This window comes from Netta rufina (assembly GCF_964035555.1).
Source record: "Netta rufina genome assembly, chromosome: 3".
Lineage (NCBI taxonomy): Eukaryota > Metazoa > Chordata > Aves > Anseriformes > Anatidae > Netta > Netta rufina.
In genome coordinates, this window is record NC_140125.1 from 71,100,710 (window position 1) to 71,119,431 (window position 18,722).

Sequence of the window (18,722 nt, forward strand, 5' to 3'; positions counted from 1 at the left end):
GATACGTGCATTAAGCATTCAAGGATTTATAAGGTCCCTAACTCAAAGTCCACTGACCCAGAAAATAATTTTCACTTTTGCTCATAATACTTCACAGGGTATTTCTTAATATACTTGATTCTACCAGGAGATAGCACGGTTAGGAATTTACCAGTTAGGTTCCTATGTGTCTTCATAGGCTGGATATGGAAGTTTCTCTTCCAAAAAGGAAATGGAGCTCTCTCCTTAGAGAAACAACAAAGTAACTGGATAACAACACTAGTGAAACTATCTTCTCTTCCCATTTAAGTAGGGAGCATATAGACACAGAACAGGAAACCTAAGAGGCCTTAATAATTTCTGCCTATATTTCTGCCTTAGTTCTAGATCTGTAGTAGAGTGCAATCCTTATAAGCAAAAGAAGCTAGAAAGTAATGTTTAAGTTCTCAAACAGAAATTGCACCAACGACATATGTAAAGTTATAAACCACATTAGCTGGGTTATCACTGAAGCTGGAGATCTCTCCTTGCCTACAAGCTATTGTGTAAAGATCTCATCAGGGTGAAAAAAGGTGCTAAGTCTCAAAAAGCAGGCCACATTTGTTCATGTAGGTTTCAGCTTCTACTCACAGCAATTCCACTTCACACCTTCTCTAGACACAGAGAGAGAAGAGTTCCTTTGAAAGTTCATAGTACTCCTTGGGTAGAGGTCTTACCACACAACAAGTGGATTCAGTGCTATCATCAGGAAAAGCAAGTAAAAATCAAGGATGTCAGTGTACGGTAAGAAACCAAAGGAAGGAAACTGGTCTCGGGCTTCAAGAGGAGATCTAATATTCGGTTACTCAGGGCCTCACAGATAGCTGAAGGGAACCTCTACTATGTCTGAAACCTGGTAACTTATATTTGGCGTGAACAACAGTAAGTATAATCCATAGCTGAGCCTGAATCAAAAAATAAAGAAAACAAACTGAATGTACACAAACCTCTGGAGAATTCCAGGATGTCTGCTCAACAAAACAGCAAGGCCTTATTAAGAGGGACTTATTAACAGAGAGAGATCTTATTAACAGAGACTAATCACTAATGTTTGGTTTGGAATGGTGATATGCTCTGTTAGAAGACACACCCTCTTTCCTCTCAGCTGCCAACTGCTGATTTACATATTGTGCTGATTTCTCACTTCAGCAAAAATATCATTCTGCGACGTGAGTAAGAAGCAAAAGAACATATCTGGTAACCGGAGGTGACAGCCTTAAATTTCAGAAGTGGCAGACATCTTTAAATGGGGAAAATAAGAATAGGTTGTTTTAGCAAAATGAAAAAAAAAAAAAAAAAAAAAAGGAAACAGTGCACCATCTTGTTAATTCAGATACCACAAAACCTAGTATGTAATGAGAATTCAAACTACAAAAGAACCAAAATTAATTAGCAGTCATCTCCAAAAGAGGTCACAAGAGCAACACTTGACTATTCTAAAAGCGTGTAAGTAAACAGCAAAAAAAATACTTTCATTTGTGAATACATCACATAAAGATTAGGCTGTGATCGTTCTTCTGCTCATACAGAGAAATCTCTTGATGAGAGGCCAACTCTTAAGTCAGTGCCAAGTTGTGTTACACAAAGAAATGTCTGCTTTGGAACCCTTCTCTTACATGAAGGATCAATGACTACGGGATCCTGATGGGTCACTGCCAATGTAGTGCTGCTTCATACTGGTGTCCTTCATCTCTTCTTGCCCAGTACAAGAGTCACTGTCCCACAGCAGAAAGCAGTGCTGAGGGAGGCAAGTAAACATATCCCTAGTCTTATGCAAGATCTTGACAAAAATGACTGCAGCTGCATCACGAGACTGCAACACTGTTACCTGAACACTTTCACGGAAGAGAAACAGTAAATCTGAAACTCCTTGATCTGTTCCAGACTCAGCAAACATCAAGAAAAAAGACTGCAGATAAACAGAGAGATTATAAATATATTAAAAAAAAAAAAACGGACTGAGATCCAATCCCTTGAAAGCCTTGCTAAGACTTAAAGAGTGGCTCTTGAGGAAAAGCAAGACTCTTTATCCACGTTCTTCACGAAAAGTAAAACACCACACTATCTTACACCTCCAAAGGAGATTAAGGAATAGCACTTAAAGAGAAAGGAAATTTTGCATGCTGTGGCAGTTCATGAGAGGCTCAGACTGAAATAGCAATCACTGCCATATCATGCTGTAACTCTGATGTTCATAAAAGATTAGCAAAACTTTTATTTATTTCCAAGACTTTTTCCACTTTCAAGCACACACACACAAGTTAAAAAGGAAGTTTACTGCTCAGATGATTGTTATGACTAATAAACAGGATTAAAATAAAACCATACCAAGAATATGTTTGTAGAATGACCTTGTGAAGTAAATGTTCACCAACTGCCTGTGATTCAGAGCTAGTCCCAGAATCTGGCCTGCAAAACGGAAGTAGTTCAAATGATCTGGATTTACAGAAGAGTTGCTGTTTGGCTGGAAAGTCGTTCCTGTAAAATAAAAACATTACTCGTTTCTTCATCATCATCATCGTTATTATTAAACTGAAGTTTATATTTGTTGAATAAGCTAACCATCTAAAAGCACAAAGTTTTATTTTGCAGTTCTGGAAAATTGGTGGGGTTTTTTGTTTGTTTGTTTGTCAAAAAGACATCAGAAGGAAATGTATTAGAATGCAATGCCATCATACTGTCACAATGACACTGCTTAGCCACTCTCCAAGGCAACACTGAATTAATTATCATCAGCACAAGGATAACAGTCACGATCTGCTAAACTTGTCTTCCATCTTGTTGTATTTTTACATGCATTTTTTGCTCACTCTAATGGCCCACACTTTTACCAATTTGTACACGTGCTCAAACAAAGGATCAGACTATATTCACTTTCTTCCACCTGGCTCCAGCCAGATGCAGACAAGAGATCATCCTGTCCTGGTCTCCTTGGAAGAGACATCCCTGAACTTTTAACTTTCAGAAACTGATCTATGCTTCTGCAGTTGACTGATACCCTTACCACTTCCTAAGACTCTGTAAGGTAGAGAGCAAAACATTTATCACTGCTGCTGATGTGAAATCTTTTATCGATAAAGATTTGCTGTGCATGAAGCACCCAAAAGACAAAAAGTCAAATAAAAGGTAGATGCATGGAGATCAACATCTGGTTTTACCACAAAAGTAAACTGCTTGACTTTGTGGTTCTAAAAAGAAATAAAGTAATATCTCCACAGTTTCGTTACAACTGCAAGAGAAAGGAAAACATTTTCTATACTGCTATCAAAGTGTTATGTCCCTCTAATACCAGGCAGAAATAGAATGGAATCATTAAACAGCATGGACTCATTAAAACTAACAACTCACTGTCCTCTTGTGAAAGAAGAGCAAAATTATGGAATCCTCAAATTAAAAATCATTCCTATTTATAAAAATGTATGTTGAACAGATCATTTCTCTATATATGAAAACAATTCTGTCAGTCTCACTTTTTTTTTTTTTTTAAGTAGCAATGTTACATCCTGCAATCAATTAAGTGAGTCTCACATTATTAAGATGCTTTTATGAAAGATGCTCTAAAATCAGAGAAAAAAAGGACATACCATCAGCTGACTGGGTAAATAAGGCATAATCTGGGTTAACTATTTCACTGGATAAAATATCAAACCACTCACGCACCACACCCTGCCCCTGCGTGTCAAAAAAATAAAATATATTAGTATCTAGAACTTCCACTGGGTAGTTAAGCTAGGTAACTACATTTCTTAATAAAGCATAAAAGTTATTTTGAGCATGGATTTAATTCAAAACAATACTCTTGAAAAACAAAATTAGTATTGCCATATATAGCAATAAAGGAAAACCATGACATTTTACCTACCATGCCCTCTTCTCCATGAAATCGCACAGCAATCCCTTGCTTTAGTTTTGCACAATTTGCTTTAGAGACAACTTCACAGCTACTCCTAAAAATAGAATCTGAATACAAAGAGCCAATTAATTTTATGTCTTAATTCATTTTATTTCAATATATTTCTGTATTTTTTAAGAGACACTACTCTGTTTCTAGCACAATACCTCTGTGAACCAGAAGGATGTCATTTTCATTGACAGGCCTGTGCACCATGTCTGAATCTGGCTGCCCCGAATGCAGATGTTCATAGAACCATTCACAGCGATCTTTAAATGGCTGCAAAACAAGAGATAAACCACATTACACAGATGCATTCAAATGCATAATTCCTACCTCCTAAGCACAGCTAGAAAACACCATTCCATCTACGCATCAGGAAGGACTTTTTACTGCATGAGTGACAGAGCACTGGTACAGGTTGCCCTGAGAGGCTGTGGAGATGCTCAAAAACCACCTAGAAATGGTCCTGGGCAAGCAGCTCTGGGTGTCCCTGCTTGAGCAGAGGGTTGGACCAGATAGCCTCAACTCCAGAGGCCCTTTCCCACCACAGCCATCCTGTGATTCTGTGAAAATGGTTATGCACACCATTGATGCATTCTGAGATGTGCAGAGAGTTCCTCAGTACTACCTTAATAAGCCATACAGTTTTTTGGGAAGTGGAAAGGACTAGACTTGCTGAAGAAAGGCCAAGTGCTTGCTGAAATCTGGGATGCAGAAAGACTGGACCATCAGCTATACAGAAGTGGCTGTCAGACTACAAAGCCCCTAAGAAAAAGACCACAAAACTTTCCCACATTAAACCAAAAAGTGAATTTAGGTTATCAATACATCAATATTTTACTTAAAAAAAAAAAAAAACAAACAAAAAAAACAAACATCCACAATTAACCAATGAAACAGTACGAAGTGCAACAGTACAACATTTTTCACTGAAGGAGCTGCCACTAATTAATTATGGCATAATCAACTAATAATGGTGTATTCACCCTGTGGTTTGTCTCAAAATTGAAGTCACTTAAAGAAGAGTGTTTTAAAGCTCAATTTATTAGATGTAATTAAGTGAAGGTAACTTTCTATTATGAAATTTATGTACAAATTGGACTTTTGAGACACATTTAACACTGGTAATCTAAAATGAACTTGCACATAAATTTTTAAGAATTTAAAGTAGAGAAGTCTGTATGCCCCATGTCTATTTAATCTGATCTTTCAGCATCCCAGATTCAGAAGCACTGGAGGCCACATTTTGTTCTTCCATCCCCCCCAAGTGGATGTATTTACTTGTTTTTAAACCAAATTACTCTCTTTATATTCACAGAAATTTTAACTAAATATCTATTGACATTTACCTGAGCCTTTATGATGTGCATAAATCTGGACATTAGTTCAGGACACTCGAGAAGGAAATGGAAGTGATCAAAAATTATTTTGGGATTTCTGAAAGAAAAATACTTGAGGTTAGAAGCCTATTAGTCAGAGATCTAATAATAATGCTTCATGATACATTAAGTCTACATAAAGAGCCAATGCAACTAGTCCTATAGAACAGTTCCAATAGACTATCTTGTAATGTTTTCTTGTTTCCAAATGACTTGTACTACCTCATCCTCTGTACACGGAGGATACAAGCAGCTCTCCAAATAGAAGACATGGTTATAAACTGGGTAGTCCCTGAGAAACTGAGAACAGCCAAGTGTGCTAAGATGGTGACTTCTCTAAGAAGTCATAAAATACATGAGGAAGAATCAAAGTTTTTATCTGCCTCGAAATAGAAGACTTTATTTGGAACAAAGAGGAAGAAATAATTTGATTATGAAGTTTGAAATACTTTGGACACACACAAAAAAAGAAACTCTCCATTCCTTGAAACTTACCGGTTAACAAAACACTTAAGGACATCATCATGCTTACAAACAAATTCTATAAAGCGAGGCGATGTCATCCTGTTCAAAGAAAATCATAAGATACTTCTGTTTAGAGAAATTGAGAAGAATTTGAATTACATACAGTGTTGCATTCTCCTTTTTAATAAAATGCTATGCAAATAAAAACTGATGGTTTTAACTAGTCAATCATTAAATTAAATACTCGGCAGCATTAAGATATCATAAACCAATGGAAAAGGCAAAAATGCCAATGATCAAGACAATCAAGCAACCTGCCAAATACAAAGTTCAAAGTAATGGAGATGCACAGCTTTGCATTGAATCATTCCAGCTTTCAGTACAACAAGGGAAATGTTGTATTGAAACATATATGGAAGGACTAATATTATATGCACAATACACATTATACATTGTTCTATATTCTTGTTCATTGGGTAAAACTCCCACCACACACCTTGTAATTATAGTAAATGAGGAAAAGAGCCAGGAAGAAATAAAATTACAGTGGACTCATTAATAATGGGGGGCAAGGTGGAGTTTAATGGTTTCTTAAGGGAATAAAACTGCTTGCCATGTAAGCATCTTGTACACTAGTAAAGGAGTTTATTTTCTCCTCCTATGTTTGGAGAACTTGGTTGCAAACTTTACACCATTTGTTTACATCTGTGTTCTGTGCTTTTCAGAAAGAAATACTTAATTAGGTCCTTTAGTGTGTGCATGAGCTAACGAATACTTGCAACCAAGGCTAAAACCCTCTCATCCATCCAGTGCCTAGAAAGGTTGTGAAAAATGGCGCTTTAAGAAGTACAAGATAGCAATCCTAGAAAACCTCTGAAAAATTACTAGAGCTCCGCAAGTTATTAAAAAAATTGACTACTAAACCAAAAAGTCTGAAAATAACTGTTCCACACATCAATTAAGATAAAACGAGCAGCTCATTTGTATTAAAAAAAAAAAGAGCTATTTTCCTTTTCTCCCTTATCCTGTTTTGAAAAAACAAAACTCACCACAACTCTCCCCTAACTCCAAAAAAACAAACAAACAACAAACAAGTAAAGAAAATCTTCCAGGCAGAGACAAACATTTTACAGACACCACTTCTGGTCTGAGAGATGGTCTGAAAGTATTGAACAACTAAGAGAGGGGTCTTCCCTGAAAGGAGATGAACTCTCTTTACAGCCTGTATGGCGATTTATGGTTGAGATGCAATTTACAAAGAGGAAAAACTTTGCATGCATTCTTAGGGTTTGATGCTGAAAACATTACTTTTCAGTATACTGACAAAGAATGCCTAGATTCAATAGCACCAGCAAAGCAATCATAACAAGAAAATAACCTTAATGTTTCTAATGCTTTCAAAGCTCAAGTGCTAACCCTCTATTTACATTCAGTAACTCGTCAGCCAGCTAATTTTCCATTTAAGCATGAAATGTCTTCTTTATTTTATGAATATTAAGAACAATGGAAAACTATGGACTCTGTTTATTCTCCTCGATTAAAACAAGACGCTCGAACTTAACAATAGAGCCATTTTCTATCTGAAAAAGTCATTTGTTGGAATTTCAAAAGTTATTTGAAGATGACAGCAGGAACGACTTGCAGTGTTGTGCCATTTAGTCCTATTACTATGAAAACTTCAGTAAAGCAGAATAATTCTCACACTTCTACGCTTCCCTACAAAGTTCTGAAAAACCCTAAAGAAACTCAGAATTTTGGTGTGCTCTACCTTACTTTCCTGCATCCCAAGGAGTCATCCCAGTTATCAATCAGTCACTGAAACAGTTCTTATTCTCCTGGCTTCTATGAATAACAACTCTCAATTAAGCCTACATAGCATTCATGTTTTTCTCTAATCTGAGTGTAAAGCACACAGAGGGACAGAACTAGTGGGCAAAGCCCATTAGCAAGTCAGCAAGGTACAGGAAGACAGCCTCAAATTTAATCTTGGTATAAACAGATAAATCAAGGGGAAAAAATGTATTTATTCACTTCCATAAACGTTTCTGCTTTTCATTTGGCTGTCATAAATAAGCCTTTATTGTCATTTTATCTTAGTACAGTTTGATAGAGATGTCAACAGAAATAGATTACAAGCAGTTTCTTATTTAAGGTGGAGTAAAATTAGAAGTCAAAGCACTGAGCTGTTCCTTAAATGTGCAATTTCCAGAGCATCTTCCAGAATGCCCACGGAAGGGCATACACCAGACAGACAGCACTGGCTGATTTGAAAACTTTTATTTCACTACATGTGGCAGAGAAAGTAAAATCCTTTTAGCAGCAGGCAATAACCAAGAGTTGTCATGTTGCAGGTACCTCACTTCAAGATTCCTCAGGTAGCTGATCACACCTCCACACCTTCCTACTCCTCCACTCAAGAGGGTCAAAGGATGTTTTCATTCACTTGACAAATATAATCCCTAACTAACCTGGACAGACTAAGACCTCAGCTACAGTAGACACTACTTTTTTTTTTTCCTTTTAAACCAGACACTGATGGTATCAAACTTACATAAGCTGTGATGTTTGCTCCACACAATATAACATTTGCCAACGTGTTGCAGAATTCCAAGCCAGTGTTAGAGATGAAGGGCTGCTTATTATAAACTTCTGCAATACAGGCAAATGAGTTCTGTCTCAGCTGTCATTTTCATATACAATGATAATCTGCATGTTTTCTGAGCTCAATGATAGCTGTTGTTGGATAATCACATTAAACTTAGGGATATTTTCATTTTAATAACCAATAGCGGAAACAGCTCAATTTCAGGTGACCAAAATTACATTTCCTGCATGTATCCCACATGATTAAAAAGAGCTATTAGACATTCAATATGTATCCTGCTCCAATGCTGTTACTTTCATAGGTAGCAGCACTATGCAAAATTTGCTGTGCTGTTTGGTGCCATTAAAGCAGAGAAAAAAATAGACCTAGTGAATGCATTAGGAAGCACATCCTTGAGTGCCATTAATATCATCTGGTCAGCATGAACATTCTTCCAAGAAAGTACATCTGATTCTAAAATTGTAATAGTTTAGTTAACAAACAAGATCTTCCTTACCCCTGAGGCATCTGACAGGAGCAGCACATATAAAATGCTTGAATGACAGCACTTAGCCTGTTTGCTGTCATGGAGATAACATCCTGGCAATCAGCACAAGCTTCCTGCTTCCCGGCAACTTCATATGTTTTTGAGTCCCCTGTGTCAGTGGATAGCTCTTTTGTGCTCTCAGTTCCTGCAGTGGCAAAGGAAGGAGTAGGAGTAGCATCCTGGTGATCTGGTCCTTTTTGCTTCAGCAAAATAGAAGTAATGTTGGCAGAGTCCCTTTTGTTTTTCATCAGCTCTGTGGCTATAAGAACTAGCCATTCATCCAAAGAGTGCCAGAGCAGTTCCAGTGGCTGCAATAAATACATGCAAAAAAAAAAAGACAAAAAGGAGCATGTTCACATTTGTTAAGACGATTATGATGTCATTAATATTAAGGCAAATAAATTTCATGCACATTTAAAAGCTTTAAATGATATTTCAGAAGTCAAGTTAGAGATAAGACTCAAATATTCATTAAAAAATCTTCTTGTAGCCACAGAGCACAGAGAATTTCATATATACTGAAAACAAGGTAGAGATGTAGTAAAGGTAAAATAATTTAGGAAGAGTGAAACACTGAACTGCTTAACACAGTTTGGTCTCACTGCTGTTACACCGCACAGTACTGCCAGACAGTTGCATTCAAGCAGAGACAGTAATATACACATCTAGTTTTAAGAATAAGAGCTTATCAGTTTTTTTTTGTTGTTTTGTTTTTTCTTTTTAAGGTCCTGGTCAAAGAAGTTCACCCCACAAGGTGGATGGATGGAGCAAACCCTAGACAAAGACACTGAGATTCAGATTCATGCACATGTTCACTAAGTTGTGCTTTATGTGTAGAATAAGATCATACAGCTCTTTTTGATAGCATCCCAGATATCTCAGGTTGGGGGGTCACTAATACCTAGCTTCATGAAATAAAAAGAATTATTAATAGAATCTCAGAGCCATTTTTAAAGTTATGCCTTTCATTTGAACAAAGTCACTCCTTACTCACTAGCACCATCTTATAACCAATATAAATGAAACGTAGCCCAACTGCATTGTTACACATCTGCTCTCAGGTGCAGACCTACTACAGACTGCAAGACCTGCGGCTTTCTTATAAGCATTTCAAAAGCCATGAGGACTGACTGTGCTGCTCCTTAACACTGCTTAAGGGGACATTTCACAAGCATACATTTTGAGTACAGGGAGACTTCTAACTGTAGTCTTCAACAGCATTTCAGAAGCAAAAGTGAACATTAACACAATCCCTTTTTTATATATTACTGCTGCATCAACATTGTACATCAATGAAAGAATTTAAGGACTTATCAGGTATTGGAAAAAATATCTTCTAAACCTGCCTTTAAAAGTAGGAGCTATTTGCAGCATAGAGAAATTTAAGTATACAGTATTTGGAGAATTATCAGTATACCTAATAACCAACCATATGTTTTCAGTACACAATAAACGACTTCCCATAAAAGCTGTGTTGAAATTTACTGTTAAATGCTTCCACTGGAAATTTACTGTTAAATGCTTCCATTAAATGGAATGCTTCTATTTTCTCCAATAAGAAATTTGAGGAAAGAAAGCCTGATCTCCAAGACTAGTAGGTTTTGCTCTAAATATATCGGACTACCTTCTGCTTGTACTCCTAGTGACCTCCTGTTAATCTAGGTGATGATTTGAATAACTCCAGCATAGGTACCATTTTCTACATAAACATCTGCCATACAAGATCAAGTTGGCTTCTGTCTTAGACCTATCTGGCATATATGCCACAAGACACAACACAGAAGAATTTCCCTTATTTTCCAAGGGAAAATAAGATTCACTGAATATATGGAAGAATGAAGATACAGCTGTTCTTAATGTATGACAACTAGGTAGAGAAACTAGGTAGTTTTCTACTAGAATATCCCACCTCTCCAAAATGTATTTTCTTCTCCCAATCTTGTCAGATACTGTTTTGCTGCTGATATCCCAGCTTTTACTGCTAATTTTCCTACAGACTTAGTATGCCTTTCAGAACTTGCAATTCATTTTTTTTTCAAAGCTAGCTTTTCACTGATTCTGATCGCAAACTCATTCAGCAGTTTAGTCAAGAAAAAAAAGCCAGTAACGCCTGACTAATGTTTCACTGTGTATCTCACTTTGGAAAGTACTGACAGAAAACTTTACATGAGACATGAACCAGCAGTCTGAAAGACTTGTTTTCTCCCAATAAAAACTATCAAAACTGAGATTGTCTAGGACATACATCCCACAACTGAATCCTAAGATTAACAGTAAATCCAATTTAAAGCTGCTTCCCTTTACAATTTTCAATACAGATCTTAAGTTCAAATCTTTAAGTTCTGCACTGACTTTTGTTTAAATACAGATTTAACTTCTGGTCTGGGTCAGCAACCTCTATGGTTTCTCTACCAGACTGTGCTTAAAAAGTATCTCTGTTCCACTGACCTGCATGTCGCACATGCAAATACTAGCACCAATGAAGGCATACAACAACCAGGTCTTACAGTACCATTGTAATATTTACCAACATAATAATCCAGAGATACAGTGGGGAGTTTTCCCTTCTCCCAAAAGGAAAAGGGAATCACCAGCACCACATTTTCTTCCTTCTTTCCAAGGGAAGAAGTTTAAACAAAAATTGAGCTTCTTAACTAAACACAGCTGGAATTAGAGCATCATCTTTCATGAACTTATCAATACTGCTCTGTTTTAAAAATCATTAGAAATAATCTGATAAACACACTGGACCACCAAATAACTGCAGAAATTTCAAAATACCCTGTTTTCAGAACACCCTGAAAGAAATGTGAATGTTAAGGAAAATTGTTATCATGTAAACTAAGAACCACAGAATCATTAGGTTGGAAGAGACCTCCAAGATCACCTAGTCCAACCTATATGAACTATATAAGAACTGGCATCTAAATTTAAAAACAACCTTCAAAAATTAAATGTCTAAATGACTAAAGCCTAAGGCACATGTTTGAAAGCAGCTAAAAAACAAGAATCTTGTGAGGGTAATAGTAAGCTGGCACATTTTAAAGCATATAGTAATAAAATCAAGAATAACTTGGGGAAAAAAATCATCATCAGTAAGAAAAACAAAGAGATTAAGAATTCAATTATTTCAGTCTATTTTGCGAAGCTAGATAAAACTGAATGATAAGAACTACCAATAAATAGCGTTTTGAAGTTACAGTAATACAATATTTTATATTGCTTAATATTACCACATTCTGAGATTACTACATTCTTAAATAAAATACTACAACTTTTAAAAATCTTACCAAAATCATCTGAGCAACTAAACCTTTAACATCTGATAAACAATACATGAAAATTAAACAAGAAATAAAAAGAAACCATAAGATGAAACGTGCATCAACGGTTAAATGAATCCAATGGAAAATATAACTAAAGAGAAGGAAAGAGGTAGGCTTAACTTAAGAAGGGGTAGGGACATCAACCAAACTTACTTCCTGTTCATGAGATGTCTGATTAATGAATGCATGCTTTGTGAAATTCATCTCTTTAACGTCTATCTTCCTAACAACATCATATACTTTTCTGACCTTGAACACCTGACTTCTTGGAGTTTTATTTCCATTGTAGCCCATGTCATTTCCATTACTGGGAGAGGATGGGCCAATGCGAAAGACATGGCAAAATATCCTCACGATCCTTAAGAGACTCTTCATTTGAGCTTCATAATTACTTGACAAGCTGGGGGAAAAAATGGAATATTTAAGTTTCTTTTCCTAGATGAAACAACGTAGTATATTAAGGAGTAAGCAATCTAATGTTAGGGTCTGATCACATGCTGAAAAAAACCCTGTTCTTTAAACCCCATTAAATTTGCACTTTTACGTCCTGAACCAGCCCCCAAAATCAAATACAAGCACTATAATTTTATGAACATGTACTCAAAATTTTAACTCAAAGTTAAATAAGACCAGCAAATTCCAGATCTTGCAAAGTATTTTATTAGTTTTAATGCATATGTACACTGCTTATGAGCCACTGTTAAGAAATTCAGCTTACTACAGTAAGGATCTCGATACATGAAACAAATTGGGATATCCAGTTGAAATCATTTTTCAATTCAGAAAAGACCGCATGCAATGATAAATTGTACTGATTAATCAGATACGCTGCCACAGCCCATCCTGATCTAACGACTGTCCTAAACACTCATTAACTACCTTAATCAGATAAGGGGTCAGGATGATAAAGATGTTGTTGCTTTACTCAAGGAAAAACAAATGACCTAGAAGATATTATTTAAGAGTATCTTTTATTTCTAATTTAATAAATATATTAGAAGTTTTATGCCTTATTAACTGAACTGGCCAAGAATGAAATCTCTAAGAATTCCTTTACCACAAATACAGTAAAGAATCTGAGATATTCATGAGTTCATGCACAGGCAAAACATTCTCAAATTTATCTTAGTTTTCTTTCTTTAAATCCCAAAAGGTAAGAATTCTTCAATCCTAAACACATAATAAAATCTGTAAGAAATTAAAACTACTTCTACTCAACTCTGCGCAGTTCTGAGAGCAGCTCTGAGGCAAAGGACTTGGGGGTGTTCGATGATGAAAAACTCGACATGAGCCAGCAAAGGGCACTTGGAGCCCAGAAAGCATGCTATGTCCTGGACTGCATCAAAAGCTTTGGGCAACCTGCTCTGGTGGAAGGTGTCCCTTGCCCATGGCAGAGGGGTTGGAACTAGATGGTCTTTCAGGTCGTTTCCAACACAAACTATTCTGTGATTCTATTATACACATACATGATATTCATAAGGGTGTATATATTCAATTCTATCCTTAAAGTACTCACGATTTAAATGCACTCTTTCTAACTATAATACCACTACAAACCAGAAGACAGACACCTCAGAGGATGCTTTACAACTCTGATGCAATTACTAACGTGGTAATTCACAAATGTGAAATACAACTGGTTTTAATCTACCTAAAGTCAATCAACTATTTATACTTCTGAATAAAGCTCTTCCCTCAGTGCTCTACAGGCACATTTACAGAAGCAACTCAGACCTCAAAAAAAAAAAAAAAAAGAAAACACGAACACCTAATGTAGTGCCTTTAAGTTTAGATGGCATTAGAGATTTTTAACATTAGATTAGTTATGCATAGTGTTGCTGGACAGTCCCTAGGACAACTGTAACGTCACAGTACCTTTACCATGACTTCGCTCTCCCTATGGCATGGGATAAAAAAAAAGACTTGCTTACAGCACCACATTTTAAATGACTGCCAAAGAGGTATTAAAATAAAAAAAAAAAAATAGACCCTCACGGCTGCTAATATTTGTATATTCATTACCAAACTAACATACAAAATACAACATTCTTGTCATGATTTAGACTTAAACCAGAAAAGCTTTCAATAAATCTGGATGAGAAAGAAATACAAAGAGTAAAAATGGCAAGAATAGGAAAGTTTAATTTTTAATTAGGTAACGTAAATTCTGAGTGGGCCTTAATTACATTACCAGAAGCTGTGCTCACAACTTCAAATTAATGTTTGGAAAAATCTTTGCTTACAGGCCAAAAGAATCTATAAATACAGGAAATTAACTCAAGAAACTAAGTATTGGAAAAAAAATAAACATTTGAATTCAGGTTTATCATCAGCAACAGTGTTTTCTTGGTGTAAACTTCCCTGTTCTCTGGGAAGACGACTCATAAATAGAAAAAAAAATCCCTGTTAGTTTACTGAAGTGTTTACTAGCATATTGGCATATTTCACTAAGCCCAGCCTTCACCAGCAAGACCAAATCATGTCACATTACAATTATTTCTTGGAAAGAGGAAACAGGCAGTGTAGGTAAAGCTAACTTAACAGGCTCACTGCTGGTGTTCAAGGCAGAAGTCCTCTGACAGAAGCTTATCACTCCAGGCTTCCTGCTAGAAGCATTACAGAAATTTACTATAGACACTTCCAAACTAAACAACGAACAGATCCAACAGCAGTGGTCTGATGGTTAACGCCCAAGAAACTAACACTCCCATGCTCCTACCTCAGCCATACAAGAGTCAGAGGTTTAAATGTAGGGAATGCATTTTACATACTATTTGCTGGACGGGAAAGAGAGGAAAGAGGCCCATGCTCAGATGTGCATACGCACCAAGTACTATCTTCATCCTCATTCTGATGATGATGATCTTTAAGGTCCCTCCCAACCTGAGCCATTCTATGATTTTATGTCAATGCTATGAACAACTGGGAAGTACCTAGCTGGAGCAGAGACTGAACCCTCTGACACACAACAGAATTAGAACAACCAGAGGTGCAGTTTTCAAAACCACATATTTTAACAGAAAAACAAAGTAATTCCATATCCCTTGTGACAATGTATCAAACAGAAGTGGGCCAGTAAGAGCCCTCAGAACACCTTAAGTACAGGCATCTCCAATCCAGTGCCCATCCAATGCAATGCAAAGCTTCTAATTTGTCTTCTGTCTGAGCTAGACAATCCACACTCAGGAAGTACAGATCACATTCAGAAACTGTACAGGTTGTTTCTACAGTCTGACTCTACAGCCATACTGAGAGAACGTTGCTCAATATAAAGAAGCAATGACAGTAATAAATTAAACAGAAACTCAAAATAATCAGTTTATTTATCTTTGAAGATACTAAAATAGAAACAAACATTGCCTCATGATTTAATCCAGCTGTTATGACTTCTGCTAACATCCACATACAAAGCAAGTCTGAAACCCTTTCCTGCAGAATGGTTTTGCACTTCGTCATAGTTTACGTATTGGAGATCTATTGGGGCTCTAATGAAATCTGGAGACAAAAGGAACGTGTTACAGTAAGTTAAGTTGATTACACCCCGAGGCCCAACAACAGCTAAAGTTCTCTAAAAGTTATCTTTGCAGCAACAAAATGGGATTCACGTTTTCATGCTCTTGAGCTCTTTCAGAAAGTAATTCCTTGGCTTCTAGTAAAGCATAAAGGTTAGAGTCAGTTCTGCTGGCTATTGAAACCGGTAAAATGTGACCGGAGTTCCAACACATTACAGATGATGTGTTTTGCACAAACTCCCTCAAGCAGATACCGTAAGAATTAGGAAAGCATACTAGGAAAATAATCTTTCATTTTTTATGTGCTTTTCCAAGTAACTGGTGATTGCACTGCTGAGACAGCACAGCTAGACACAATTTTTGGTCTAGTGCAATACAAATGCTCCTACACATATATCAGTAACCACAGAAGACAATTAGAGACAGCAAACATGATATAATATAAATGTCTGGAAAAAAATAAATCCTTCTCAGACACATTAGGAAAGCATGGAGAATGTAAAGATGTGGAAGAAGAAAGGAGGGGAGCTGGGAAGTAATGACTGACAGATGGCTAAAAAGCTTCCCTTCCGAGAGCTGACATACCCATGTCAAACTAATCAAAAACACTTCTCTGCAACTCAATCTTCTAGGTGCTAGCAGCTATATAAGGAGGACACCAATTTTCTCTCCTGAAATCCTTGTGAAGACAGTGATCTAATCGGAACCTGTCATACAGAATCAGATTTGAGATCCATCTATTCCAGCATGTGCTCAACATCAGATGGTTTAGATTATTAAAATTATTAAGTGGCACTAACTACCTGGAAGCTTATCAATCAATTTATGATCCTCTCACACTTACCTAAGCAATTTATGACCATTTGTTGTAGCAACTTCAGCAAGACTTGTCAGGATTTTAAGATACTGGCTCTCGCTCTGCTGAGACAAATGTTCCAGAACTTGGCGCAACTGGGTTATTAAAAAAAAACACAACACAGTCATGGAGTGTCAGACCAAAATTTAATTTAGTTTATCATCATGCAAGCTAGCTGCAATTTCTGTAAGTGATAACGTATGTGCCTCTGCGCTGCCCAATGTCTAATCTAACAGCAGTTAAAGTTTCATTACAAATTACAAAGCTTACTGAAAATTTATATATTCTATTTATGCACTACAGGAAATATAATATTATGAGTGCTATGAATGCAGATTGCTTAACCAGGTATTAATTCTTAAGAACAACTTATTTTCATTTGAAAAACAAAGAGGATGCAATTGCAACTTCTGAAAGCTAATTCATAATTTACCTCTCTCTTCTGTTCATTTCATTGTTTATGAAAGTGTAGATGAAACCTGGATCCTAGAGTTTGCTCTCACTGCTATATTTCTGCTCAAGACACCGAACATCCTCCTTTGGGGAAGAAGTCATAACCTGTGAATCAATACTCATTTACCCTCTCTGCAAAATTGCCCTTTTTTCTTGCTAGTACCATCATCACCTGGCTCACAAAGCCTAGGTGTTACAAATACTGTCCTGTCTTCAACTCCTTTGTAATATTCTTTTCTCTCTCCTGCCTATTTTTTGGCAGATGAATTAACTCTTCAGTGACACTGTTCATCATGCTTTCCTACTGTCTCGTCATCTGCTTCCCTTTTGTCACTCTCACTTTCAGGAAGTTCAGCAATCCTTCCCAGAATTGTAGAAGGGTAAAACAAAAAAGAACCTCATATAGAGGTGATCTAACCCAACATTCTGCCCCAAGACAGGAGCTACTAATTACATCTGTGATCCAATATAGTTTGTCCAATTTGCCTGGTTGCTTTTTAAACTCCTTTAAGTTTGGAGTCCCTACAGCTTCAGCGAGCTTTCTTGTGCAACTTCTCTATCGTTAACTATGTGAAAGTTTTTGTCAGGGCTAAGTTGCATCACTAGCTACAAGTGTCTAAGGCAAAACATCTGTACTGTTTTCTGTAAAAAAAAAATAAAAATATTGAGCAGTCTTTGACATATTTTAGATGGTCAGTAAGCTTCTTCCTATCCCAAATTTCTTTAAGCTAGGTAACTGCAATTCTTCCAATCTTATGACAGCATGCTTTCCTTGTGTTTACTATAATGCAAGGAATGCATGCTATGAAAAGACTGGAAGAATTACAGTCTTTGGAAGGCATACAGTCTTTGGAAAGGATTGGAAGAATGATATCTTTCTCTGAACATCATCTCCAAAGGTGGATGCAACTTTTCAACTAAGATAGCCAATGAGAACTACTGCAGAAGGATTGATTGGAGTGTCTTACAGGCACTTGTAACCTGCAATGAACTTCAGATCCTTTTCTACAGAGCTGATCCACAGGCAGCAGCTTCCTGCATTTCTGCTTGGACTCTGATTGTTCCAATCTAAGCACAGTAGCATTGTACTTGTCCCTAGTGAAATCCATCCTTTCTCCCTGCAGCCTGTCAATAGTTTTTCCAGTTCACTGACATTAAAAATGACAGTCCTGACTTCTAATATACATCCAGTCTCTTCATGTCACCACTTTTAGATCGTATGAACTAGTCATTATCCAAGTCTCTAGACAGAACAGCTCAGACTTGGCCACAGAAAACCATACTTAAAATATGCTTTCATTTTTTACAATAAGGTATAATTGTTCCACGAGTTTCTGAATATATTTTGCATGCACTTTCTTTCAGAACTGACTTTTGCACACAGACACCATTATTCAGACAAAACATCCATTCTCCTTCCTGATTGTCTTTACTTCTGCAATATATGAGTGTGCTGTGTCATTTACCTTTCTGCAGTCGTTTTTGTTCCATAGGTGTAATCCTTTAACCTCCTCCTCTATTTGAAATCATCTACACCATCTACCCACGTTTCTAATACATGCTTTGAGAATTTCATCTCTGAATCATTTTACTCAATCCTAAGAAATTTAAACAGTTTCTATATAGACTCAATAGGTCCTCAATCTTGTATTGGAAGTAATGGGATTACTGAGAACAATAAGAACTT

General features: G+C 36.6%; 1 protein-coding gene across 3 annotated transcripts in view; it reads right to left on the bottom strand.

Annotated features, from left to right (window-relative positions):
• HACE1 (HECT domain and ankyrin repeat containing E3 ubiquitin protein ligase 1) overlaps window positions 1–18,722 on the bottom strand; it is a 48,881-nt gene that overhangs the window by 13,624 nt on the left and 16,535 nt on the right. For 2 of the 3 annotated variants that reach the window (XM_084283306.1, XM_084283308.1), the window contains 9 exons: window positions 16,571–16,677; window positions 12,368–12,614; window positions 8,859–9,196; window positions 5,788–5,856; window positions 5,263–5,350; window positions 4,078–4,189; window positions 3,881–3,978; window positions 3,603–3,690; window positions 2,347–2,496 (listed from right to left, as the gene is read on the bottom strand). In XM_084283306.1, coding sequence (XP_084139432.1) covers window positions 2,347–2,496; window positions 3,603–3,690; window positions 3,881–3,978; window positions 4,078–4,189; window positions 5,263–5,350; window positions 5,788–5,856; window positions 8,859–9,196; window positions 12,368–12,614; window positions 16,571–16,677 — 1,297 coding nt within the window. The remainder of the gene's footprint in view (window positions 1–2,346; window positions 2,497–3,602; window positions 3,691–3,880; window positions 3,979–4,077; window positions 4,190–5,262; window positions 5,351–5,787; window positions 5,857–8,858; window positions 9,197–12,367; window positions 12,615–16,570; window positions 16,678–18,722) is intronic. The other variant, XM_084283307.1, reaches the window with a different exon arrangement.